This window comes from Festucalex cinctus, chromosome 6 (assembly GCF_051991245.1).
Source record: "Festucalex cinctus isolate MCC-2025b chromosome 6, RoL_Fcin_1.0, whole genome shotgun sequence".
Lineage (NCBI taxonomy): Eukaryota > Metazoa > Chordata > Actinopteri > Syngnathiformes > Syngnathidae > Festucalex > Festucalex cinctus.
In genome coordinates this window covers 12,597,797-12,624,178 of record NC_135416.1, presented here as the reverse complement: position 1 = coordinate 12,624,178, position 26,382 = coordinate 12,597,797, and the positions used below count along the sequence as shown (strand labels likewise).

Genomic DNA, 26,382 nt, shown 5'->3' with positions numbered 1-26,382 from the left:
CCCAGTCTCGCTACCGGTCACGCGATAGTCACAGCATCTCGCGATGGGAAATGTAGTTCCATGTAGTGCACTGTACTGCCAACTATTTGAAGTGAGCAGCCCGGCAAGCAAGAGCGGCTAGCAAGAACTAGCTAAAGCGGCTAACCAGAGGGGCTACCGGGAGAAGCTAGCCAAAACAAATCAGAGGGAGGCAAGCGGGAGTCCGAATCACGGGATTCAGCGACGACCAACTCCAGGCCCCAGCTGTGGAAGGTAAGCGGCGGTTGATCATTGGGTCGGACACTAGCTGCAAGCACCACCACAGGCTAACTAAATATTTGCGAAGTTCTTCTGCTTCGAGTATCTGTCGAAGAAAAATGACAGTGAAACATGCCGCACGGCATGACCTATGTAATAATATTAGCGATTATTAGACCTACGATTACAAAAAAAAATTACGTTGACCACTGATTATCTTCCCCTGTAACATCATGTGATATGAGGTTTGGGTGTATGTTTTTTTGTTCAAGTGATTTATGTATATTGGGACAGATGGGCAGCTGGATGGTTCTTTTGATTCTTTTGATTTGTTGTTCTGTTCTATTTATATGTCCATCCATCCATCCATTTTCTTGACCGCTTATTCCTCACAAGGGTCGCGGGGGCTGCTGGCGCCTATCTCAGCTGGCTCTGGGCAGTAGACAGGGGACACCCTGGACTGGTTGCCAACCAATCGCAGTCTATTTATATGTAGTTGTTTTTATTTTGTATTAATAGAAGTGGGCTGATGCATACCATATTTTTGCTGTATTGCACTACTCTATTCTCTGCTTAATTTAATAAAAATATGTTTAAAAAACAACAACAACACAAAAAAAAACAATATTCATTAAGTATGGGCAATGGAATTTCACATCAAAAAACAGGACCGCCTTGGGAATACAAACAGCTACCCTTTTACAAAAAAATAAAATAAAATGTTGCTGAAGCACTGACTGACAATAAAACAACTACTTGTACACAACAAATGTGTGTGCATGTGTGTGTCCTTGTACTTTCAATCACAGGAAATAATATGAGACAAAATGGCACTATGACTAAGACTAAAGCCTAAACAAGCAATTTTGCCTAACTACAACACCACACATGCACACATGTTCAGAATGTTGCCTTGGCTTATACATTGTGGTGTATAGAGAGTGTGAAGGGAAAACTATAATAACTTGTATCATCAACCTACAAAGTAACACCCAAGGACTTCGTTTGCATGAATGTACCGTTGTGTGTGTGCACTGTATACATTACACTTCCACTGGTGTGGTTTCTCTGTGGGCGGGAAGGTTGGCAAGAAAATGACCACAAAGAAAAAGAAAAGCAGGAATTTTCAGGGCGCGCCAAAGAATCCTAGGCATGCCTTTTTTTTTTTTTTTTGGATGACTGGGGGCATGAAAATAATTGTTTAACATACAGGCCTGGGAATTAGTGGTGAGGCTGACCATTTGTGCAGTGCATGATGATGTGTCACTGAAGATTGTATTGCAGTCTCAACACTTCCCTGACTATGATACAGGAAGTTGTTGAGCTACTTTGAGGGAGACTCTGATAAGTTCTTCAATAAACAGGGTGGCTTAAAAAAACACACATTCCCAGACTTTCAAGCGAGTAATGTGGAGGAGACATTTGTGAAACACAAGCCAACATACTCTCCTGCATTTTGGATCTTCAGGAGCAAGTGAGAAGCGTTTTGAGTATGCTGTAACCTCTTCCTGGGTTCCCAGACAACCCCCTCAACCCTTTCCGGGGCTCGTCCCCAATTTATCCAACCTCTCGCTCTGGAGGGTGGGGGAGCTGAGGAAAAAGTACACCATGAGACCAAGCTAAACATTCTATTAAAAAAAGGACGCGGGGGGCGACTACTTTGTGAATCTCTGCATTCAAAAATAAAAAAATAAAAAGAGTAGAAACAGATTGAGCGTGAAAAGTTAATGGAAGAAGTCACAGTTTAGTTTTTAGTTGTTTTTTGGATTAAGGGGAAATAAAATAATAATAATAATAATAATAATAATAATAATAATAATAAACTGATATGTGGTTGCAGAAGTGTGCACACTCTAATAACAGCTGAAAATAAACAGCTCCAAAGCTTGATGCTGCCACCGCAACCATCTTTATTCTTGGTAAGATGTTCTTTTGGTGGTGATAAGTCGCTGTGGTTGTGTTAGCACCAAACATCTCTTTAGGAACCATGGCCCAAAAGTTCAAATTGGGTTTCAAAATATTGCAAAAAAACACACTTAAAATCTCCCACAAGCATGAAGGAAAATGTGTTATTATGCAATCACATTATCTCAGCTTATTTTTAAGTTCCACTCTCAAAAACGTCTTTACTTTTATCGAGTAGTGCATGTTTAAGGTCACATTAAAGGTGGATAAAGTCATGAACTTATCTTAGTATAGTTTTTTTCTTTTTTTTATATACATCAAAACCCTGACATTTAAACCGGGGTGTGTAGATTTTTTATATCCATCCACTGTATGGAAAAGAAGAACCTTCGTTGTCAAAAAGAAACTCTAACGGTCAGTTCGCCCAACATGTACATGAATACAAGTGCAGGCGTGGGAGGAAGCAGGGCAAAGAAAAGTCATATCCTATATATAGTTGAAATGTGACAGGATGTCCGAGGGGAGAAGGAAGTCTGGGCATGAACAACACACATCTGAGACTGTGTGTGTGTGTGCGTTTATTTATGCATCCCCAATGTTGCCTTCCTTCAACATTTCACCAGAAAGTGTGAAATGTCACAAAGCTTTATCGTTACCGCAAACTTGTCTGATGTAGCATGGCAACAAGCGTGAACTAACGGCGAAGGAGGTCCTGATATTAGAGGCTATCAAAATGGGAACCAGAGTAAAAACGAGACGTGAGGAGGGAAGAAAGTGGATCAGAGCGCTAGGGTGACTCATCAGAAAAGGAATGTCCTGTCGTTGCCAGAGGAGCCACAGACACCGCTGCAATGGTCGCCCCCCTCTCCAGTGCTTTCAATCATCCAGTCCCCCAGCTCTTGTTTTCCATTTTTCCACCACTGTCTTCTTTTTGTCCTATCACTTAGCAAAGCATTCCTCAAAACTCCTTTTCCATGCCCTGTCAGTGGAAAATGTTGATACAGAGTCACTATGATGGCTAAATGAGGGTTTACGAATAATTATGAGGATGGCATAGGATGAGCAACCTCTACTTAGACCATGACCAGTTTATACAGTCACAGAAGCTTACCTTCTACAAATGCCTTTGAGTTATTCGAAAAGAAACCAAGGGGAAAGGGCTACCGCTTGACAGAGTTCCATGGCAATCAAATGACTAGATTTTGAGTCATCAGAATAACTAAGAAACTGATGAAACAGCCCGCTTAGCAGAGGTAGTCTACTTTACAGTACTTGAGCCACCACAGGATATGACAACTCAACAAATGAATGTGGTGATAAATCCAAATGACCACGATCATTTCTCAATCACATTGTGTTCATTCACCCAACAAGAATGCGCTCTCAATAAAGATTTAGGTCTTCTCCATTACAACATAGATTTAGAAACCCTTTCTCCCATAGTAAATAAAGGAACTACAAAACAAACCAGAGTCAAACTATCTCCAGCATAAAAACTTTATTAACTCTATAGGTAACATTTTAAACACTCTTAATTGTTGACTTGTTAAATTCACCTCTCAATGTTAAGACATACAAACAATTAAAACTCAGGATGGTCTTAAAGAAATAACAGATGTTTTGATGACTCCCTTAAGATGCCTTTTTGAGGGGGAAAATAGAAACTTCTCAATGTATGTTATAGTTTGTTTGTTTTTTTAACTCATTTACGTGTAATAACACATTCCAAACAAATGACTACTTATTTTTTTTATTTAGCGTTTGAACTGAGGTCTTGTGAATGACATTGTACATCCTTAAGGGAATTCAAATTAATTGGTGAAAGGTCTTGGTCTTTCACTTGTATAGCACTTTTCTACCTATTAAGTGCTTCATTGACATCGCATTCACCTAACAATGGCACAGCATCAGGAGCAAGTGGGGGGATTCAGTATCTTGCCCAAGGACACTTCAACGTGGTCACAAGGACCAGGGATCGAACCCACAACCTCTGGGTTGGGAGACAACCACTCTACCACTGTGCCATGCCATACCCAATAACACTGTGTTGCCCCTATGTACTGTTAGATACCTGTATCATACTACATAGCCAACCCACAAGTGGGAAACACTAGCCACATTTGATTTACCCTTCCAAACCTAAAATACTCCAAAAACAGCAGCTTTGCAGGGTTGGCGCTTAAGTGGTCAAAATGATCAGGCTGACTTAATAATTTTGCGAGTGCTTCGATCCCACAAGTCAATGCAGAGCTTACCAAAACAACATCCAAGCAGCAACAAAAGTTGCCAGGAGGCCAAAATGCCATGCGCTAATCTATACAGTAAATAGCCTCCTGCATGCTTTCTAATTAGCAGGGTACTGAAAATCACTTGGCAAGGTCTACTTCCACAGCCCTGCTGATTCTGTATGCATTAGAGGTGCCCATTAATAGCTGAACATTTGCCAGTCAGCTTAAATGTTCCTGGAGATCACAGCCAGGAGGGAGGAGGCGGAGCTCCATGTTGAAGAAACCCAACAACATGCAGCCAAGTACCAATTTGCAGACAAACCTGAGGCCTTTACACATTCGCTCATCACTTTTCCAGCTTTCATGTGGTAGGAAAAGGATGGTTAGAGAGCGCAAGGTCACAAAGGAGAACTGTGGGGAGGGGGGGACATATTCACCAGAACTAGGAGTGTTACAGTGCATAAAATAATTCCGCACAATCAAACTAATTTTTCAGTAATTGATTATTATAGCCATCGATAATATGATTATCAAAACAACAGCAATAACATTACCTTCGTATGCTGTTTTTAACCCTGCCTGGTTATTGTTTTTCCCAGTCTTTGCCACCAAATTTTTAATTTTTACTCCTTGCCATCACTTATCTTTAGTGGTAACACACAAAAATACAGAGCGCAAGTAGTACACAGTACACACCAAAGTAAATCTTTTGATGTTCACTCAGAGGAAGTCATAGTACTCTATGCTGGTGACATCATGCACAATTACGGTTTACGGCATTCAACTTTTGAGGTTCTGTTAAATGTTAAGGTCCATATATATTGGGGCACTGGCACAATTCTCATCATTTTGGGTCGAAAGTAACTCCACAGTGGATTTGAATTGACACAAGCCAGATGTTATTTAACTGCAGTCTTTCGGCTTTAATTTGAAGGTATTTACATCCAATCAGGTGAACGGTGTAGGAAGTACAAAAGTTTGTATATGTTTTAAAGGACCTAAGGTAATTGGACAATTAGCTGCTCAGCTGTTCCATGGCCAGGTGTTTGTTATTCCCTCATTATCCCATTTACGAAGAATAGACAAAAGTTCTACACAAGTGAAGGAATGCACCATTAGACTGAAAAATCAAAATAAACATTAGCTATGGACAAATTAACTGTTTGGAGCATTCTTAAAAAGAAAGAATACAACGGTGAGTTCAGCAACACTAAAAGACCTGGTAGATCAAAGACACTAAACAATTGTGGGAGATGAGATGACTGAAAATAAAAATAAAAAAAACCTAGTGAAGTAAATCTCCCTCACAACAGTTGGCCAGATCAAGACTACTTTCCAGGAGGTAGATTTTATGGCATGCGTGTCAAAGAAAACAATCAAGAGAATACGTCACCACCAGTGAATACAGAGGCTTCACCACAAGAAGTAAACAATTAGTGAGCCTCAAAAACAGGAAGGCCAGATTCAAGTTTGCCAAACAACATCTAAAGAAAAGTCTTTACTATTCTGGAACAACATCCTATATAGCCAGATGAGACAAAGATCAACTTGAGTCATGGCGTGGGCATGTCGGGGTGACAATGGAGCTGCTTCCTTTGTATTTATTGATGATGTGCTGGCAAAAACAGCAGGATGAATTCTGGAGTGTTTTGGGCAATATTATCTGCTCATGTTAAAAGAAATGTTGCAGAACTCGAGGGATGGTACGTTAGCACAGATGGACAATAACCTGAAGCATACTACATAAGCAGGTTGGACGCCACTATGTGGCTTAATATTATATTGTATGTCAAGAGAGTCGACAGTGGACACATTAATTTTCTGTTCGTAGTTTGTAGTACGACAGTTTCGGTCAGACTTCAGTGATAAGTGTACTTTATCACCCAGTACTTATTCTGGGATTTCAGTACCACATTCAACGACAGCTGTTTGATTTAGCATGGCTTATCAGTCTTCTCCTGTTAATTACTTCTCGTCCTCCTTTTGTGATAACCACACTAGTCAGAATTGGCGCTTATTCGCAGCCATGGATGGATGATTACTGACTTTTAGAGGAGCGGCTGTGTACCATGTTTAGCCACGCTAGCTTGCCAACACATGACAACTGCCCGTAACAAAATACGGACAAATCGGAGGAACCCTTGACATCTGTTTAGGCATAAAGCTGTAGTATATAAAGCTGAAAATCTGCAGTTAAAGCATTATTTGTTTTATTTCCAATCCATTTTGGTGCTGTTTAGAGCCAAAAAGATGAGAATTGTCTTTTATGTCCCACTATTTATGGACCTGAATACACATGAAAGTACAGTATTTTCAAATGTCCAATTTCCATTGCGGATTATTTAAAATATTTTTTTTTTTTATCAAACAACAGTTATTAAATATGATCTAATGACATTTCCTGTCTGACTGACACACTCACAAGAAAAACTCCACAACAGGAATGCAGCCGACCGACAAAATGCGCCGATTAGGAACATGTGTATGAAAAGTGCCAGAATGGACAAGACTATTAGGCAGATGGAAGCAGAAAATGGTCCCCCCCCTGTCATTTAGTGTCCCACCCTGCAGGATGAAGGGGGGCCTCTGTACTCCTTCTCTGTTCAAACACACCTCACGGGTGTCTGCTCCCTGCAACAACAATGCAGACACATATATCGCGCCTTGGCTAACAGAGGCTAACACAATAAGCCTATTGAGGGTCAATGAAACACACTGCAGCAACAAACTGCAATGTGGTCATTTTGTCAAGCTGAACCTGTGCAACGAATCTACTCTTTGCTGTCTTTAATTCATCATTCATCTTTCCTGTCTGGTCAGGGTCTTCACATACATTCAAGTGCACATGCTACACATCTACACACTTGTTTGGTCAAGGGCGGACAAGCTGTATTGTTTCGCACGGGAAGCGGTGCACCGATAACAGATCGCCCTGTTCTTTATCTGATTGCGCTCACACACACATGCAAAAACACACATGCAAAACACACACTCCTTTCTCATCAGCTGCTGTGTACAGGCTTAACCACACACTGTTGCACTCATTCAAAGTATGGCCAACATAATTACCGTACATCCAAACTGCAGGAGCAGACACATCACAATCCACATGCTTTGAGATTCACAAGGTGGCAGCTGGCATGAGCTAATCTGCTATTTTTGTGTGCAATGGTAGACAGTATAGGTCCGTCAGTTAAAGTGTTAGTCGTATTAAACAGATGCACTTTTATCACAGCTACAGTGCAGCAGTGCTTGGCACAAAAGGTGGCCTGTAAATGCAAGAGGCACTGTTTCCCCCCACAGTCAGCCACTCTTGATCGTAGACATGTTACAAAGTGAGCATGTATGTATTTTATGATGTTAAAATAAAAGAACAACAAGGGAGAAGGATGGAATATAACTCTGTGTGTGGGGCGATTTGCGAGGATGATATTGCAACATTTCATCTACAGTGACATCGACACATTAAACAGACAAATCGGATCTACCGAAGGAAAACAAGCATGTTTTCACTGAAAATTTATAAATGACTGCTGGATGCAAACTAGACCACAAGATTGAGGTCGCCAGAAGAGAACGGAAAGGAAAAACCTCAGCGGAACTCTCCCCAAAAAATAAAAGCAAGACGTGTTCTTTGGCCATTTTTGTTATCGTCAACAATGTCAGCGTCTTTTTCCTGTGTCAACTGGAGTGGCAATCCTTATGGCCCATGGACCATATACAATATGGCGCTCTGGAAGCCTTTTAACTGGCCCACTATGCAACTCCAAAAACATCAGAGAGAAGTTTTAACCCACAAATGCTCTTATATTAATAAGAATTTGTTTGCCCGAGATATAGAAGTCAAGATTCAACTTGGGACTGATTCTAAGCCTTTCCAACTCTACAACTAATGGAAACAATCTATCCATCAATTTCTCAAATATAACACAAACAGGGTAAATGGCTCCATGTGTGGACAAAACAAAGAAACATTATGTATTCTCTCAAGGGTCAATCTTGCTGGAGATAGGCTGGGAACAATTATTGCTGGCAATGTTCAGTCCAGCCAGCACCGTGCTCCAATATGAGCCTGAAGTCTGAACACAACAATGTGAGCGAAGTCAAGAAGAATGTCGCACTTTGTGTGTTTGTTTCACAAAGACCTTGTTTGCCCTGAAACGAAAGACGTACGTGAGACACGGGCGCTGCACACTCTCTGGATGACGTCCATGAAATGAGTTGAAATGTTGGTGTGTAGTATATTGTTTTGAATACAACACGATTGTGGGTGTGCAAGAGTCCACCCCGGCTGACTTTGGGTGAGAGGCAGGGTACACACACAAACAATCATCCATGCTTATATTCAAACATACGGACAATTTAGAGTCCTCAATTAAGTTACATGCATGTTTTGGAACATGAGAAGAAACCGGGTCGGGAGTACCCGGAGGAAACTCAACACAGGTAGGCTGGAGTCCAGATTTGAACCCACGACCTCTGCACTGTTAGGTCCATTTGGAATCTTCATGAATAACTTTAGTTGTATTTGCATTACACACTAAAATAAACTGACATAAATAAATGTATGTAACAGGCATGATTATTATTCCAGCAGCCAATACAAATATTCAATGTCACATGCTTACAAAGAATATAGTCACATAGCTTCGTTTAGTTTGGCCTCAGTAGACTAGATTAAGCAAACCATATACTGTAAACATATAGGCGTCCAGGAGCCATTGGGTGTTATTGACATAAACTGTAAACTTCAACTCAAAGCTAGCTTCACCCGCTAGTTGATTATGATGTGTAACGTAAATACTAATACGTAAATACTACTAAAGCGTCCTTCTCAAATACAATCGTCATTTAAACCCCCTTTGCGTGCTCAGATCCATCGCTTGTACCCACGATTGGGGTCCGTGAACGCCCCATCCGAGGCTCCAGCTTCCCGACTCTCGGCCGGGAACCGTCCGTCCGCAACACCGCGGGCCACAACCGGCGCAGGGGGCGAGTATCTCACTCACCGTCGCTTCTATACATATTTCAGAACCAAATGTATCCAAAAGAGAAGAGAACGACACGGGTCGGATGCTGTAAAAGTGTCAATTCCTCACTCACCTCCTCTCTGGTGCGTTTACGTCGTTCTCGCTGGTCTCTCTCCCGTTCCAGCTCCAGCCCTCTTCTCCTCTGTCTCCTCTCCGCGTCTTGCTCTTTTCCTCCAGCCCACCCAGATGCAGCTCTTACCCGTCAGAGGGAACACGGGGACGTTGCTCCGGAAGCAAAAACAGCAAAAGCTCCTCCCCATTCTCTAGGACTGTCTAAAAAAAAAAAAAAAAAACTAAAAAAAAAAAACTCCATACCCCTTCTCAACCCCCCCCCCCCCCCCCCCCGCAGCCCCTCAATTAAAAATACACAAAATAGTTTCCTATTTTATTTCACCATTATTGTAAAATAAATCTATAGATATATAGATATAGACACATTATACAAATAGATAGAGTAAAAATAACCTCAAATGATATTTTTGCATAAATGTGCACACCTTCTTAGAAGTGATATCTGGCTGTATTCAGGATTAACCAATCAAAGCAAAAGCTCATATGTGAGGAAAATATAGTATGATCCAATAAAACCAAGGTAGAACTTTGGCTATACTGTAGGCTACTGCAGTTCCAAAAGGTATGTGGTGTAAGCATAACACTGCTTATAACCAAAAAGAACACCAAACCTACAGTAAAGCATGGTGTTGGCAGCATTCTGCCTATATTTAGCTGCAACTGGGACTTAAGACAAGGTGGAAGTAGTTATGAACAGTTTCAAATAGCAGTCAGGACAGTGTGTAGAAATGTTTTATTTTTCACTGTTCATTCATAAAAAAAAAAAAAAAAGACTATTAATTTAAGTAATGTGCACATATATATATATATATATATATATATATATATATATATATATATATATATATATATATATATATATATATATATATATATATATATATATATATATATATATATATATATATATATATATATATATATATATATATATATATATAGCGGCACGGTAGAGAGTGGTTAGCACGTCCGCTTCCCAGTTCTGAGGTCTCCGGTTCGAGTCCAGGCTCGGACCTTCCTGAGTGGAGTTTGCATGTTCTCCCCGTGCCTGCGTGGGTCTTCTCCGGGTACTCCAGTCTCCTCCCACATTCCAAAGACATGCATGGCAGGTTAATTGAGTGCTCCGAATTGCGCACCGAATTGTCCCTAGGTGCGCGTGTGAGTGTGGATGGTTGTTCGACTCTGTGTGCCCTGCGATTGGTTGGCAACCAGTCCAGGGTGTCCCCCGCCAGCTGAGATAGGCGCCAGCAGCCCCCGTGACCCTTGTGAGGAATAAGCGGTCAAGAAAATGGATGGATGTATTTATTATATATGTATGTATTTATTTATAAAATCGTAGGTTTAGTAATCACTAATTATATTTTATTGGTCGAGCCTCACCTTACAGGAAGCTATCATGTTTCACCACCGTCTTTCTGCTACAGATAGGTAAGGAGACAACTTAGCTAATTGGTGATAGGCTTGTGAAGTGTGGGCTCTCTGAGGCACTGTAGTGCCTGTGCGACAAAATGCGCGTGCTTCAACTTAGGTTGTTTTCGCATTCTATTAGTTCACCACTAGATGGCAAAACATTCTACACACTGTGTCTTTAAGACTTCTGCCAGAGGGCAAAAACATGTCAGAAAAAGTTTACTTGACCAGATGGTCATTGTCTGGGGTTAATCATGGACACTTTAAATGGTGGCAAGTGTGCAAAACATACCTTACTTACTACAGGCATATGTAACTCAATTAATTAGAATCGTTACAAATTCAATTGAATTTTAGTAGATAAATTCTAAAGTGAATAAAAATATTATATTCCTGTAGATTCATTAAACACAATTTTACCTAATTTCCTTCAATCTTTACAGGTACAGTACATAATCATGTACTTACTGGAAGAAATACACACACAAATAGTTCATTGAGTCGAGGAATTTACAATGAATATCTACTTTGTTTGAACTTTACTATGCAGTTGTATTAATGTCGACATTACAAACTACTGCACATGGAATCAACAAAATACACGAAGTCTTGTGGAGAAGCAGAACACATCTGTTGTACAACACATTTTATCATTTGCTTACAGTGGTTGAAGTATGTGCAAGATGATTGCCTCGATTAGGGAACAAATTGGTGGTTGAAGAAGGCAGAATGCAATTAAACAAATTGGATGCTGTTGCTGTGCATTAGCTTAAAAAACAAAGGGCAAAAATTAAGTCTGTGCTGAGTGTGCCAAACCACAAAGCAATTACTGATTACTTGAAATGTGGATTATGGAGTCACCTTTGGCGAGAAGGCAATATATAGCCATTTGGGTCGGTGCAAAATCGGTCAATAAAAAGGCCCAAACAAGAAATGTGTGTTACGTTACAGGACTCTTTAATTAAAATTAACTGTATAATACAATACAATACATCATATAATTCTCAGTGTCATTGTATTATAATGCTGGTTATGATGGTAGTAGTTAGTACCGAGTGCTCGTAAAGCACTGTTCGCCAGTTGGCGTGGCCAACTATAATGCAGTCTTCTGTTGACATCTAGCGGCTATTCCTGTTACTTCAAGTTGATAAACGCTATACAGTCATTTATTTATTTTTTTCTTGTTTAATGTTTGTTGTTAACATAAATAACATACAGTGAAATTTTGATGCGGTACAAGTAACTCAACGATTTTAACTTAAGATATTCTCATCTCAAAGAAAGGGGGGGAAATGAATGACATGGCGGGCGCTTCATTTGTGAAGTAGCAATTCTTCCAATCCGACAGGTGGCGCTGCAGAGAAAGCGTGACACCGTTCCAACCAATCAGACGGCGGGCAATAAATGTAGTTTGAACAAGGAGCGGGTACAACGGCAACAAGGCAAGCAAACTGTGTTAGCGAGGTACGCCACCGATATCTAGTGTAATATTTAATACAGTGCATGCAAATGGTACTAAGAAAGTATTTTTCAGCAAAATGACCACAATGAAGCCAATATTTATGAGGACTTACGGAAAGAAAATGCGCAAGTTGACGGACTGGATTTCACCGAAGAAGCACAGACAGGCCTTCGATAGTTCCGAGTCAGCAGACGATTCCTTGCTTGAACACGTCAAATACACTAACATCAGGTAAACAAACAAAAAGAAGGGTTTAAATAAGTTCAAAACATTTAAATAAGTTCAAGGGTTCTCTTTAGTTGACCCCCAAAGGGGAAATTTAACTTAAAGAAATACACGTTTATGTGGCATTGCAGCTAAGACGCCCATTTTACAAGACAAACATCTCATGGACACAACCCCAAACAAGACTGTCACAAAATGCATGGAAACTGAAATAATGATTATCTCGTGTCGTTCAAAAGTTAAAAATCAAAAAAATCAAATCGACTTGCTTGTGATAGAATTTGAACCTGTTTAATAAGTGAAACGTCATAATTTCCTGTCACCATAGAGATTTCTTAATGCACTCTGATGTTGATTTTTGTTTTTGTTAAAATTGTTCTGTGGTAAGTGGTCTCAGCTACCTGAATCTTCGGCTAGTTTGTGGTATTGTAATTAATATCCATACTTCATAAGCTCTTTCGAAGTGAATATTTTGCCGTGACCGGAAACTCGTCACCTAGCGCTATGCCGTGAATCGCATGAGAACCAACTACAAGTACAAATTCTGCTCATATTCTCTAAGAGTTATGGGTAGGGTTTAGGCTTCTTACCACTTACTTCTCCCCCCTGTCTTTTCAAATCACACTCACATGGGTGTAAAATTGATAATGACAATATGAAGAAAAAACAACAAAAAATACTATAGGTCAGAGGTCGGCATTCACTGTAGCATATAACTAAATCACAGCGAGCGGGTTAAATTACAATGAAGAGATAATTTACCTACACATAACATGAGAAATTTTGTTACTTAAGAAGTGTGTAGCAAACTGGTAGCCCTTTAATCACTACACAAGAAATAATTCTTAGTTTCAAAAAATTGAATGACCCCCAAACCCCTCTGCATTGGCGTATTCCTGCACAGAAAACCTCCAAAATGCTTGATATATTTGTAAGTTTGTGAATTTATAGTTAAACTGAAATGGTGTGCTTACTGCTGTAGTTTTGGTAATTTAAATGAATGCCATGACCTGGCAGAGGTTTTCTGTCCAAACTGTTTCTGACTTGATCTTTCTTGATGCAGAAAAAGAAAACCTGTCTCAGTTGCAGCAGCAGTCACTGAAAGAGGGAACAAGAAGTGTCTGAACATCACTGAGAGCGAGGATGATCTTTCATATTCTGTGGAACAATTGAGAAATAAGTAAGTCATTTACTGTATTACTGTACCCAATAGCAACACACATACTTAAAGGGTGCCGTTGACAAAAAAATTAAATAAAAAATCTTTATGAAAATCGGTTGAGAAATTAGCACGTTATGGCTTATTTTCAATGCACATGCACAGACTTTGATTGGAATGTTACCACCACCAATGTCACTGATCTCAGCTGCGACCGCACATCATTTAACAACAGTTGAAGAGTAACAAGGTAATAGCTTGCCAGTTATTGTCACGGAAGAAAGTTGGTCGCATTAGCATCTAGCTAGCTTGTGGCGGCACTGATCAGGTGAAAGAAAGCCAGCCATCATCGCAAAAACTTTCACAATAGGCGCAGGTCGCTTGTCTGGCTCTGTACCCCGCATTTAAGTTTTGGTCGATGTAGTATCCTCAAGAATCAGTCTTGCATATCTTTTTTTTAAATGGATGCTGACAGTTCAACAATGACAGCTTACAATGTGAAATATCATGTCATAAAACACTGCTAATGACATTTGTCTGAAGAGCCAGCCAGGGGAGAAGCTGTTAAAATATCACTGGGAAATGTTTTTCAATTTTTAGTGCGAACAAGGGAAAGAAGAAACGCCCAACTAGGAGAAAAGGGAAAGAGAACATCTCGGATGAAGATGTTTTCAGCGTGGCCCTCGCCTCCTGTCCTCAGCCTGCTCCACGGGACAAGGCAGCCAGGTCTGTGCACCAACACATATTTACAAGCAACTCGTGCTTTGCCTCACATTTATCATGCCTATGTTGGACGCTCACTCTGTAAGGTCTTTAGTAAGGGCTGTACATGCATGTAGGTTCAATTACTAGGCGCTTGAGCTGAGCTACCCTTGAGCAAGGCGTGGAAACTAGGACTGATTACCTCTCAAGCAACATACAGGAGACGGGACAAGATTATTGGCCTTCAAACATCGGCCCAAAACAATCGGCCAGTTGGCACGATTATTTTCCCATAAACCGCCGTTATCGAAGAAAACCCAAGTTTCCGACGCTGTGAAACTACCCTGAATGCACCATTTTGCTTGTGTAGCATTAGCAACTAGCTATGAAAGTACCCTGAATGCACCATTTTACTTGCGTAGCAGTAGCATTAGCAACTAGCAAGTATGTAGCATATGTTATTTTGGTTATTCTTGTGGCACTCACAAAAAAATACACTTCCCGAGGTACCAGGTTAACCCAGTAAGTCCCAAGACCTGTGAAAATAAGATTCTGACCTGATCTTTGTTGATGCATCAGCAGGAAAAGAGCAGCGGTCACAAAGAGGAGCAAGATGCCGTGTTATGCAACTAGCAGCGAGAGTGACAAAGACCTTTCATCTCCTGCGAAAAGACACAAAAGTTCACTGCAAATCAATACTACTTCCAAGTAAGTCGTTGTATTGTTGTGTGCAAAAGTATCATGATATTTGTCTTTCATATCATTCAATATTGATAATTAATTAATAAAATTATTATTATTATTATTATTATTATTATTCAAAATAAGTACCCTGAGAAAAAATTCAGAATTTTATGTAATTTTATTTTGCACTATTATTTAATCTGTAAAAAGAGATAAAACAACTATGAAAAAGTCAAATAAGGAAATAGTGAATATAGAGTTATAGACTCAACCACTTAATTTATTTTATTTATTTTTTTAAAGCCAAAGCTATACATGTCATGGAGTTTATTTTTAAATAGCAAACTATTTTAAACTGAATCAACAGAGACTGGTTGTGGCCAAGTAGCGCAATCAAATTTGCTTCAGTTGCAAGATTTGATTAATTGAAAAATTGTTTCAATTAATCAACAGAATTCCTAATGATCGACTGATCACTAAATCGACTCAAATGCCCATCCCTAGTCATCATGTTCCTTCTGTTGTGCTAGAAGGCATCATTCACAAATGTTTTGGGTCATCTCTCCTTCCTGTTTTCTGCAGTCTTCCTCATCTTCCGCTGGGCTGTTTTGTGACTTGTCGTCAGCGCCGCCCTGTCACCGCAAAACCTAAAGCCTCAAATTCAAAAGGCAAAGCCTTCAACTCTTTGGATGACTTGACCTCTGGGGAGGAAAGCCAAATCTGTCTTCCTCACAAGAAAAAACGAGTCCCGCTGGCAAATGTAGATTTAAGTATGGAGAATTCCACCAGTGACTTGGATACCAACCCCATGCGAAACATGCTCCTGAATGATTCGGCGGATCTTAACAACGGGCCGCAACCCAGGAGGCCCATCTTTTGTTCTACTCCCTCAGTTCGCCTGTCGCACAAACGCCCCCATATTGTTCCTTTCCCCAACACCAATCAGTCCCTGAACCCAACATCCTTGTCCGTCAGCCGGATAGGTGCAAGCACATGCCAAGATGACCAGAACTCTCCAAGGCAGCCATGTCCTTCACCATCCGTCCTGCTCCACTCTGACAAGAAGCAGCAGTCAAGCCTCAGTGCGCTGAATGAACAAACATGCCCTCCTGTTCATGAAGTACATTCGAATGACCTTTTTATCCACCCAAGGCGTATGGACATGGCAGGTGGTGACATCACATCATTGAAAAATTATGCGACATCGGGAAGCATACATCTCCTGACTGCAGACTGTTCAGTGTCCACCGTGGAAGACTTGCTCTCACTGACTGAACTTCTGAAGTGGAAGTGTTTGGCCAAGCGCTGCAATGTGAGAGTGAAGCGATTAGACAGCCTCACTCTGAATCAGCTTTGCAACCAGAACACTTACCCCTCCCGCTTTGCTGATCTTAGCCCAGCTCACAGAAGGCCAACTGCTGAGCAGCAGACAATTTTCATGGGTAATATGTTATCACCAGAACTGTTATACGAGTCTAGCTTCGCTGCCACCAAAGATGAAACCACAAGGAATGAGCTGGAGTCAGAAACTTTAGATATTCCAATCAGGCTTGCACTGTCACTGTCACAGTCACAGCCACTGTTGGCAGAAAGTGAATTTATGGAGGCGTCAACATCAGCACACACTGAGTCCACCCAGCACACCTGCAGCAGTTCGGAGTTTTTCACTTGTGAACAATTCACAGGCAGTTTTCCTGGGCAAATGTCAGCATGCGAACAGGGTGCTTATGATTCATTTCGGGAAAAAAGCCCCAAAGTCGTGCTTAAACGTTTGGAGTTGGACGAAATTAAAAGAGCAGTCTGCAAAAAATTGTCTGTTGGACGATCAAGAAGCATCTCTGTTGGCACACAGTCCAGCGTAGGAAGCCTTTCAATGGCATTGATCGAAAAATGCAGATCTGACAAACCCGTAGTAAGAATACAGAGACTGACTTCGACACAACTGATGGAGCTGCAGCAAAAAGGAAGGAAGTGTATATCATCCACAAACGGTCCAGATGTTACCAGTGAGGATCTGACAAGTAACAAACGCCAGAATAATCATGATCAAAAGGTTTCATGCAAGGATATGGAAAAGGGCTCGTCTAGTTCTGACAAGATTGGTGACTCGGGCAAAGAAACCTCAAAAAAACACTCAAAAGTTGACCAGCAAGCTTCTGGCCTGGATGGTAAAAAGAAGATGATGAGAAAGAACCATTTCATGAGCCGCCCCGGTACCACCCGCAAGGCATGTGTCAGTGGTCTGAGTGTGAGTCGCTGGAAAAACGACAGTAGCTTGCAAGCACCGTGCGCATTCAAGAGGAATACTCCAAAGAGAGCTGCCGATTGCACCATCAACGATTTGATCCTGGCTCAACCTGATGGATTGGAGGTGAGTATCACGCTATAACAACCACAACAGAGGAGAGCCATGAGTGAATCACATGTTGTTTCTTCAGGAACAGTACGAGGCTTACCTTTACCTCACTTTATTTATACCCGTTTCACATTGCTCGGCAGAGAGCGAGTGGCCATTCTACGTCACTGCGCAGAATGCATTTGCGACCGAAACAATGGCGGCATACGCACAAATAAAGTTTCTACGAAATGTATTAAACTGGAAATGATTTTTGAAAAATGAATCTCATAGTTAGAGTAAGTTAGTAACAGCCAAATAAATCATATAGCGCAAACTTGTCATTACAGTTGGCGTTTCTTTTAAACATTTCTTGACATTTGTGGAAGATGAGTTATGCAGCAAAATCCAGCTCAAAGGCGGCCATTTTCCCACTTGCTGTCGACTTAAGATGCCATCACAGTTGCTCAAGGCTCACGCAACGACCAATCACAGCTCACCTGTTTTCTGAAGCTGAGCTGTGATTGGTTGTTACCTAAAACCTGATCAACTGTGATGTCATTTTGACAAGCCAGCAAGTGGAAAAATGGCCACCTTCTGATATTGATAAAACAGCTGGATTTTGCTGCTTAACTCATATTCAATTAATGTAATATTAACTAGAATACCATATTTAGACTAGTGTGGCTGCATAGAACATATATTATTGACAAGATTTTTTTTTTGGGGGGGTGGTTGGCTTTCCGTTTAAAAATGCAGACTATGGCCGTTTCTCTTTTTTTTTTTTTTTTTTTTTTTTTTTTTTTTTTCTATGCTGAAACACAAAATAGAAAAACCTAACCCAGGCCCTAACTTTGGAAATGGAGAGTAAACCTATCTTGAAATCTTGCGTCTTGAAACCCTAATTTGAAACCCCATTTCAAAATGTTAGCCCAAATGTGACACCCTAACCCTTTCTTTTTTTTTTTTTTTTTTTTTTTTTTTTTTTTTTGAAGAGCTCAGAATTGTTCATTCGGTAGTCTTACCGATTCAACGTCTTGTCATCATTGCTCTTTTCCTTTTTTTTTTTTTTTTTTTTTTTTTTTTTTTTTTTTTTTTTTTTTTTTTTTTTTTTTTGTGTGTGTGTATGTGTGCGTGCGTTTGCGTGCGTGCGTTTGCGTGCGTGCGTGCGTTTGCGTGTGTGCGTTTGCGTGCGTTTGCGTGCGTGCGTGCAAATACGTATAAATTTATACTCATTCATTCACCTAAAACCTTATAAATATCCCATTACCCTTCGCCTTAACCAGGTACTTCAGAATCTTGCCAGAGTCGTGAGATTTAAATGGTCAGGAGACCAGAGAAAAGGTCAGAAAAAAAAGAAATAAAGAGAAAAGAAAGGTAAATCAAAGTGACATCCAGCACCGACCAAACACTTCCTGCCTTCCCCATGATTACAAAATCAAAGTCTTACGCCAACCCCGGAAGCCTCTAAATTCCAGCAAATTTAGCGAGATCTCAAGAGCCCAGAGGAAAAACTAAAGAGAGGAAGGAGGGAAGGATCGATAAGGCAGAGTGAGATCAATAGAAGCCAGTACATCCAATCCATCAAAGTGAAGTCCAGCACCAACAAGACCCCTCCTGCGTGGTTACAAAACCGGAGTCTTATGCCAACCCCAGAAACCTCATACTTCTAATAAATTAAGATCTCAAGTGACCAGAGGAAAAACTAAAGAGAGGAAGGAGGGAAGGATAGATAAAGAAAAGTGAGAACCACAGACACCAGCACCAACTGATTCAAGGGGCTGTGGGAGGGAGAGGGTACTTCTGTTGAGTTTCAGTAGATGCTGGTGCGACGGATCTGGCATGCATAAGGACCACCACCAAAGAGAGAAGCCGTCAACCGCGGTCCAGCAAAGCGAGCACCCCCCCCCCCCCCCCCCACCCCCCCCGGAATCCCCAGGCCGCGGCAGCACCAAGGCCACCCCCAAGCCACCCGAGCGGACACCGGTCAGCGAGCCGACCCAGATACCCGGAACACCCCCGCCCCAGCCCCGGCCCACACCCCCGAGCCCAAGGCCGCAGAACGAGGCCCAGCGGGCCCCCACAGCGCCCCACCGGTCCCCAGCCCCCATCCCCCCACGACCCCCCCGCACCCCACCCAAACCCGCCATCCACCACGACCCAGGCCCCACCACCCCCGACCCCCAAACCCCCGAACACACCCCGACCCCCAGCACCCAACCCCCCACCCACCCATACCTCCACCCCCCCCCCAAACAAGCCGCCCCCCCCCGACGGCCGCCACCCCCCCCCCGCGAACCCTATGGCCGTTTCTCAATGCGCATTCTTGTCCGTACTTATGTCCTTGTGATGTCTTGAAACATCATCAGTCGCGGCCCAAGTACTGTTCCAATTGAGAGTACGCAAAAAGCAAAAGCATTGAATGGACGGAATACCCGGATGTTGTTCTTACTGCGAGCTTCCACCATTGCCGTAACAGTACCATGTGACTGATGTGATTTAATAAAGTTGTACTTTACATGTTAACTCTTATTATTTACGCTCATAAAAGGGGAGGAATACTGTACATAAATTACAAATGCGATGCTGGTAGGGGGCAGCAATGCACATGCCATGTCTAGCCTGTCAAAAATGAAAGAAGAAGAAAAAAAATGTGATGCTCCTGCGCTGCCATTCGTTCCTTGAAGTACAAAATGCATCTTGGGATATATTCATAGCCAAGTCTTTACCAAGCAACAACCGATGCATCCTTGGTATAAGCTAGCGACGACATCCGGGAATAACGTGCGGTCTTGGCTTCTGCGTACTTTCGATTGCAACAGTACTTGGGCCGCCATTGATGACGTCTCACGAAATCATTTCAGTCTTTCATGGTCACGATCTATGAACACACATTCACGACAATAATATGTTCAAACAAAGTGTTTTGCCTTCATAAGAGTTTTAAAAGAAAAGCAACAATTGGCACTATAGCCTCAAAGCACAAGGCCATATTGGAACGACTTTCATGGTAATAATAGATCAAATTAAAAATGTACTGTTTAGAGATAATGCTGATTTCCTCAGTGACGAACTAGGCCATCTGTGCTGATGTGCAGGACCTTGTGGGGCACACAATGAATTTCTCCACCCCAGTAAGGACGCGTCCCCTCAACTTGTCGTCGCTGCTGGCCGACTACACGCCAAAGTGGAATCGGCTTAAATCCTCCCTTTCCATACACCGCAAAGGTACAGTTCACGTGTGCCCATTAAACACGAATTGTGTATTTGTCCTCGTTTATCTGACTTTAAGTCACTCTCTTTGGGCCCTATCTAGTGCTGATCACACCAGAGAGTTCTCAAATCTCAGTGGCAACAGAACTCAGTCAGGTATGAATGATGCGGTCTCGTTATCATATTTTGACACCACAGAGCCCATCCGCAAACAAACACCTTGTCAAGTAACTATGCAAATGTCCAACTCCACAGCTAATGTATGATCCAGATTTGTCCGACGCAGAGAAGGTGTACACTGAGTGCGGACAGAAGGCTCCGCTACCTTGGAAGGAGTGTTTTTCTGCGCTACAGATGAGGAAATGTGTCAAGATTGGGGAGGGTACATTTGGTGAGGTCTTCTCCACCAGCAACCCGTCAGGAGAAACAGTTGCTCTTAAAGTACGTGTGTACATACATATACATGATTTTTATGTTACTAGCTAATTTGCACACTGAACTAATCAGCAGGTGCATTATGCTGGCTCAAAAACTTTACAATCATAGGGTAACAGAATTTCTGGAAGTTAGGAAAGCCAAAGACCAAAAGTATAATGTGTTTCCACCTTCTGGTAGTGATGGCAAAATCGAAACGTTTGTTTTGGTACATACCGAAACTCAGGCGGAACTTGTGATTCGAATCGCGTTCCTAAATCAGTCTCAGAATCACAATGTCACCTGACTGTTGCCTCTCGCATTCCATTACGCCCCCAAATGTTTCAACAAGTAAACACGTTATCCCTTTTCTAAAATTAAATAAAATCCTACCATTGCACTATGTGAAAATGTCTTAAATCTAAAACCTATCAATCAAAATCATAGCCCATTTTCTACATTAAAATACAACTCAAGGTGCTGAACAATTAAAACATCCGTAGTACAATAAAAAGGTAACCCCCCACCCCAACATCCCCATGATCATACCCACAAATCACAACATGGCGGGGCACAGAAAAACCCTGTGAGGAAAGGCACCCAGGAGGAGTTCATCCACACCGAGAGGGACGACTGCCAACCACCACAGGGAGCAACGTCTTCCCAGAGACCCCCGGCCCGGAGTGAAGCATGTCACAGTCTCCCGAGGCCAAGGGGCCCCCATGTCGACCGCCCCGCCTGAAGCAGTTTGACTTTAGCCACGGGTACTTCTACTCACAAGCTTCTATGAGCTTGTTTACCTGCTAGTTAAGTAGAAGCACCGGTGGCTATTTCTGGACCTAGATTCCCCAACGCTGGACATTCAAAAAGCTTGAGAAGACTTTAAAAAAAATAAAAAATAAAAAAAAAAGTTTGAAATTGGCGTTGAAAATGAACACTGAACCCTGATGCGTCTCTTCTTCTTTCAGGTCATTCCAGTGGAGGGTAGTGAGAAGGTCAATGGTGAAGACCAGAAGACCTTTGGGGAGATCCTTCATGAGATTATTATCTCAAAGTAATTATCGTTTTATTTGTGGCGCACTAATATAAGTTTCACATAATATTGTCGAAATGTTGAGCATCGGGATTGTAAACCATATTACTTCATTACAGGGAGCTGAGCAGCCTGAAAGAGAAGCAACATAACCAGACCAGCTGCTTCATTGGACTTAATAAGTACGTAAATGCTTTCTCTGCTTTCTTTTCTCACCTCCTCCTGCTCGCTTCTTGACATTTGTCTCGTTCCCTCATAGTCTCCACTGTGTCCAAGGCTGCTACCCTCCTGAGGTCCTGAAGGCCTGGGACACCTTTGATAGGAAGAAGGGCTCTGAGAATGACAGACCAGGTTTTTGTTGTCTTGAATGCTCTTTTGAATCCAGCAACATGAACACAAGGAAGTCAAAAACTGCTTTAACATGCTCCTCAAAGATTTTTTATTGAATATATTCTACGGTATTTGTCAGACATTGCCAAAAAATAATTTTAGTGATCATACTGTGACTCCCTGTGTATTGCGGCATAATGTCCAGACTGACATATCGACGCCTTCTTAAAATAATTGCCTACATCATTTTTATCAGATTTCTCAGGAAACACAAAAAATTGAACCATTTGATCATGATGAGATGATTTAAGCAAAAAAAAAAATATATATTGTTATTATTTTTATTGTTTTTAAATGACCACTTAAAAAATGATTGCTATAGCTGGGGTATGAAAGATGAATCATGCGCGATATGATGGGTTTGTTGTATTGTAAGGTGAAAATAACTGATACTATTTTATGCAAGATTCATGCTGCTTCTTGTCTCTGTGTGTTATATAGATTTATTCGAAAATGACCAGTTGTTTCTCATCCTGGAGTTTGAGTTTGGTGGTGTCGACCTCGAGAACAGCAATGGAACGGTATTCACACATAATACTTGTGATTGCACGTTTTCTGATTTTGAACAGTCATACTATACTTTTTTCCGCCCTCTAGATCTGGCATTGTCTGTTTCTACTTATTAATTTGCACCCAACAGGAAATAAGAAATCCTGAGTTTAGTAGCACGTACATTGTAAGAATCTTAGTAATCTCAAAATCCAACTTGTAACATCTCTTTTTGTCTTGAAGTTGTCGTCAGTGCTTGTGGCAAAGAGTATCCTTCACCAAGTGACCGCCGCGTTGGCTGTGGCTGAGCAGCAGCTGCACTTTGAGCACAGGTACACACGAAAACACTTCAATAATTCCTAGGCTGTTACTGTTAAACTCTTCCTTTCTATTGTAATAAATGACTTCTGGGACATGTTCTACAAACACTCAACACAACCAGTTGCTTTTTTATTTGAGTCTGGCAACAATGAGGGCATCGAGTCACGTTCTAACTCGCATTCCGTGTTATGCTTGGCCAAACTCAGTGTTGACCGCATTTCCATGCTATACTTGTATAAAGCATCTTGGTAGATGCTGAAATGATGTCAAAGAATAAATAAATAAATAAATACACGGAAATTTTAGTCTCGGAAGTCACTTTAATTTAGGATTGTCTATTGTTTTTATGCCTAGTTATACGTTACTATAGCCTACTGTAAATGTTGTAAGACGCTGAATTAGCATATTCTTAACATCAGTTATTTGTCCACAGTATGATTATGCACTATTCCTACAGTTTGAGTGCATTTGATTTCTTCCTAGTTAATAATACATTTATCGCCATTATTTATTTACAAGCCCGAGTCATATTGAAATGAATAATGACTCAATACATTCCTGTCGCTGGGGGCCAGTGCTCAACTCTGCTTATTTACACACAAACACTATTGACCAAATGTGGAGACTTTGACTCCTCTTGGAAGTCAAGTTGCTGAAATGTTAGATTTGTCATTTGTTACTTTTGCTGTTTTTTTCCGAAGGGACCTCCACTGGGGCAACGTGCTGGTAAAAACGACAAAACAGAAGACTGCCAGCTTCCTCCTGAACGGAGAAGCGCACTCTTTAGAAACAAAAGGCGTGTTGGTCAGAATCATCGACTACTCGTTGTCCAGATTGGAAATCGGTCAGTGACGTTTCTCCTTTTTGCCATCACCTTACCTCCTGCCTGAGCTTCTTTATTTTTATTTATTTTTTATTTTATTTATTTATTTAGCGGCACGGTAGTCGAGTGGTTAGCACGTCCGCTTCCCAGTTCTGAGGTCTCTGGTTCGAGTCCAGGCTCGGACCTTCCTGGGTGGAGTTTGCATGTTCTCCCCGTGCTCACGTGGGTCTTCTCCGGGTACTCCGGTCTCCTCCCACATTCCAAAGACATGCATGGCAGGTTAATTGGGCGCTCCGAATTGTCCCTAGGTGTGCGTGTGAGTGTGGATGGTTGTTCGTCTCTGTGTGCCCTGCGATTGGTTGGCAACCGGTCCGGGGTGTCCCCCGCCTACTGCCCAGAGCCAGCTGAGATAGGCGCCAGCAGCCCCCGCGACCCTTGTGAGGAATAAGCGGTCAAGAAAATGGATGGATGGATGGATTTTATTTATTTATTTATTTATTTATTCATTTATTGTTAACTCATTCACTGCCTTTGACAAGTATACTTGTCAATTGTATTTTTTAGAGCGGGGCTAAATGGGGGAGAATCTGATTATGCTCCACTGTAAATGTCAAACTTGGAAACAACTTTACTGATGCCCAACCACCGGTAGATGACATCATTGGCCCATTTTATCCAAAATAAACACAGTTTCAGAGTCCATGGGAGAAATGGCTGTATTTTGGCAAACCTAAATTTTTCTACTGTCAATCATAAAAGAACGGGACGAGGCAAAAAGTAGGGAGTCTATTCTGTCATTTGGTAGATTCGGTTTATATATGATTATTGAACGAAATATCGCGTGGGTATTAAAAATTTTGAATTTTAAAGAAAAAAAAAGAAAAGAAAAAAAAGAAGAATTTTTTTTTTTTTGAATTTTTCTCAAATGAATGGCAGTGAATGAGTTTTTAGATTGAATGAAACTGATTGCATTGAGCTCTATTCTCTCCAGATGGTCTGACAGTGTCATGTGACATTGCGAATGACGAAGAGCTCTTCCTTGGTCAGGGCGATTATCAATTCGACATATATAGACTGATGCGAGAAGAGAATGGGTCAGTCCATTTATTTTTTTTATTTTTTTTTATTTTTTTTAAGTGTGTGATTCTTCTGTTTTATCAATGTTAATTGTACCTTCTGTCATCTAATAGGAGCATTTAATTTATTCTGCCTATCATGTCACTATATGCCGCTAGCATAGATGGATTCATTTTCAAGCTAGTTACGTGAACTGAACTTACCTGATCTCTTGAGGCCGCTGTATAATGTTTGAGAATGATTGGGCTAAAAATGATAGTGTGTGAAAACTTCCCTGGGTTATGGAGACTCTCATTCTTAAAACGTTTGCCACGTTTTGTCTGTGGCAGTAACAAGTGGAGCGATTACCACCCTCATTCCAACGTGTTGTGGCTTCACTACTTGTGCTCCAAGCTGCTCTCCATGACGTACCGCGGGAAGGGCAGCAAGTATGCACGGAAGGAACTCTCACGATTTCATGACGACATCTTGCGGCACAAGTCTGCATCGGAAGCACTCCAATCATGCCCCATGTTTAGCTAGTAAGTGTATTTTCTGTCCAAAAATTACACGTTTATTTGCACGTTTGCGAATTCAACAAGGCAGCACGTTGATCGAGATCTGTTTCAAAATTGCCCACATTGCCAAGTTAGTTAGTTAAAACCATCTAAAAATTGTTGCCATGATAGTTAATTCAATTGTGAAGCAAAAGAACAAAATGTTCTTTGGTTAATATAGTATTTTCTATACACTGTAAATAAATACCTTTTTGTGTGTATTTGGACTGTTTTCATTGAATTAAATACATTTATTAAACCAAGCTAGGCCTGCTTGATTTATAGGGGGGAAAAAATTATCACAATTATTTGGCACTAATTGAAATCACGGTTATTCAAATGTTTGTTTTTTGTTTTTTTGTACAAAAGAAGAACATGTTGAAAATATTAAGACCAATTTAAAAAATATTAACAGTATCCATCCATCCATCCATCCATCCATCCATTTTCTTGACCGCTTACAGAGACGAACAACCATTCACACTCACAAGCACACCTAGGGACAAATTGGAGCGCCCAATTAACCTGCCATGCATGTCTTTGGAATGTGGGAGGAGACCGGAGTACCCGGAGAAGACCCACGCGGGCACGGGGAGAACATGCAAACATCACATTTTAAGGGGATGTCTGTAAATAT

The 26,382-nt window shown here is 41.3% G+C and overlaps 2 protein-coding genes across 6 annotated transcripts in view; one reads left to right on the top strand and one right to left on the bottom strand.

Annotated features, from left to right (window-relative positions):
• Nucleotides 1-9,623, bottom strand: part of apbb2b (amyloid beta (A4) precursor protein-binding, family B, member 2b) — a 59,050-nt gene extending 49,427 nt beyond the window's left edge. For all 3 annotated transcript variants that reach the window (XM_077524611.1, XM_077524613.1, XM_077524612.1), the window contains exon 1: nucleotides 9,474-9,623. The gene's annotated coding sequence lies outside the window, so the exon portion shown is untranslated. The remainder of the gene's footprint in view (nucleotides 1-9,473) is intronic.
• Nucleotides 109-26,008, top strand: haspin (histone H3 associated protein kinase). 3 transcript variants are annotated; one of them, XM_077524608.1, is made up of 18 exons: nucleotides 109-252; nucleotides 12,231-12,346; nucleotides 12,417-12,575; nucleotides 13,633-13,749; nucleotides 14,329-14,454; nucleotides 15,010-15,138; nucleotides 15,697-17,485; nucleotides 20,548-20,677; nucleotides 20,766-20,818; nucleotides 20,918-21,103; nucleotides 22,045-22,130; nucleotides 22,229-22,291; nucleotides 22,369-22,460; nucleotides 22,941-23,020; nucleotides 23,232-23,320; nucleotides 24,011-24,153; nucleotides 25,124-25,226; nucleotides 25,539-26,008. In XM_077524608.1, the coding sequence occupies exons 3-18, from the start codon at nucleotides 12,421-12,423 to the stop codon at nucleotides 25,729-25,731; spliced, it is 3,534 nt and encodes a 1,177-aa protein (XP_077380734.1). In that variant the 5' UTR covers nucleotides 109-252; nucleotides 12,231-12,346; nucleotides 12,417-12,420; the 3' UTR covers nucleotides 25,732-26,008. The 3 variants fall into 3 exon arrangements, with proteins under 3 accessions (XP_077380734.1, XP_077380736.1, XP_077380733.1); XM_077524610.1 differs by lacking the exon at nucleotides 109-252 and having other exon boundaries at nucleotides 12,259-12,575; nucleotides 15,013-15,138; XM_077524607.1 differs by lacking the exon at nucleotides 109-252 and having other exon boundaries at nucleotides 12,259-12,575.
• The last annotated feature ends 374 nt before the right edge of the window (nucleotides 26,009-26,382 follow it).

Coding starts and splice junctions, on each gene's coding strand:
- haspin (XM_077524608.1), top strand. CDS start 12,421: ATGACCACAATGAAGCCAATATTTATGAGGACTTACGGAAAGAAAATG. Junction 23,021..23,231: donor TCGAGAACAGCAATGGAACG/GTATTCACACAT, acceptor TTTGTCTTGAAG/TTGTCGTCAGTGCTTGTGGC. Junction 23,321..24,010: donor CAGCTGCACTTTGAGCACAG/GTACACACGAAA, acceptor TTTTTTCCGAAG/GGACCTCCACTGGGGCAACG.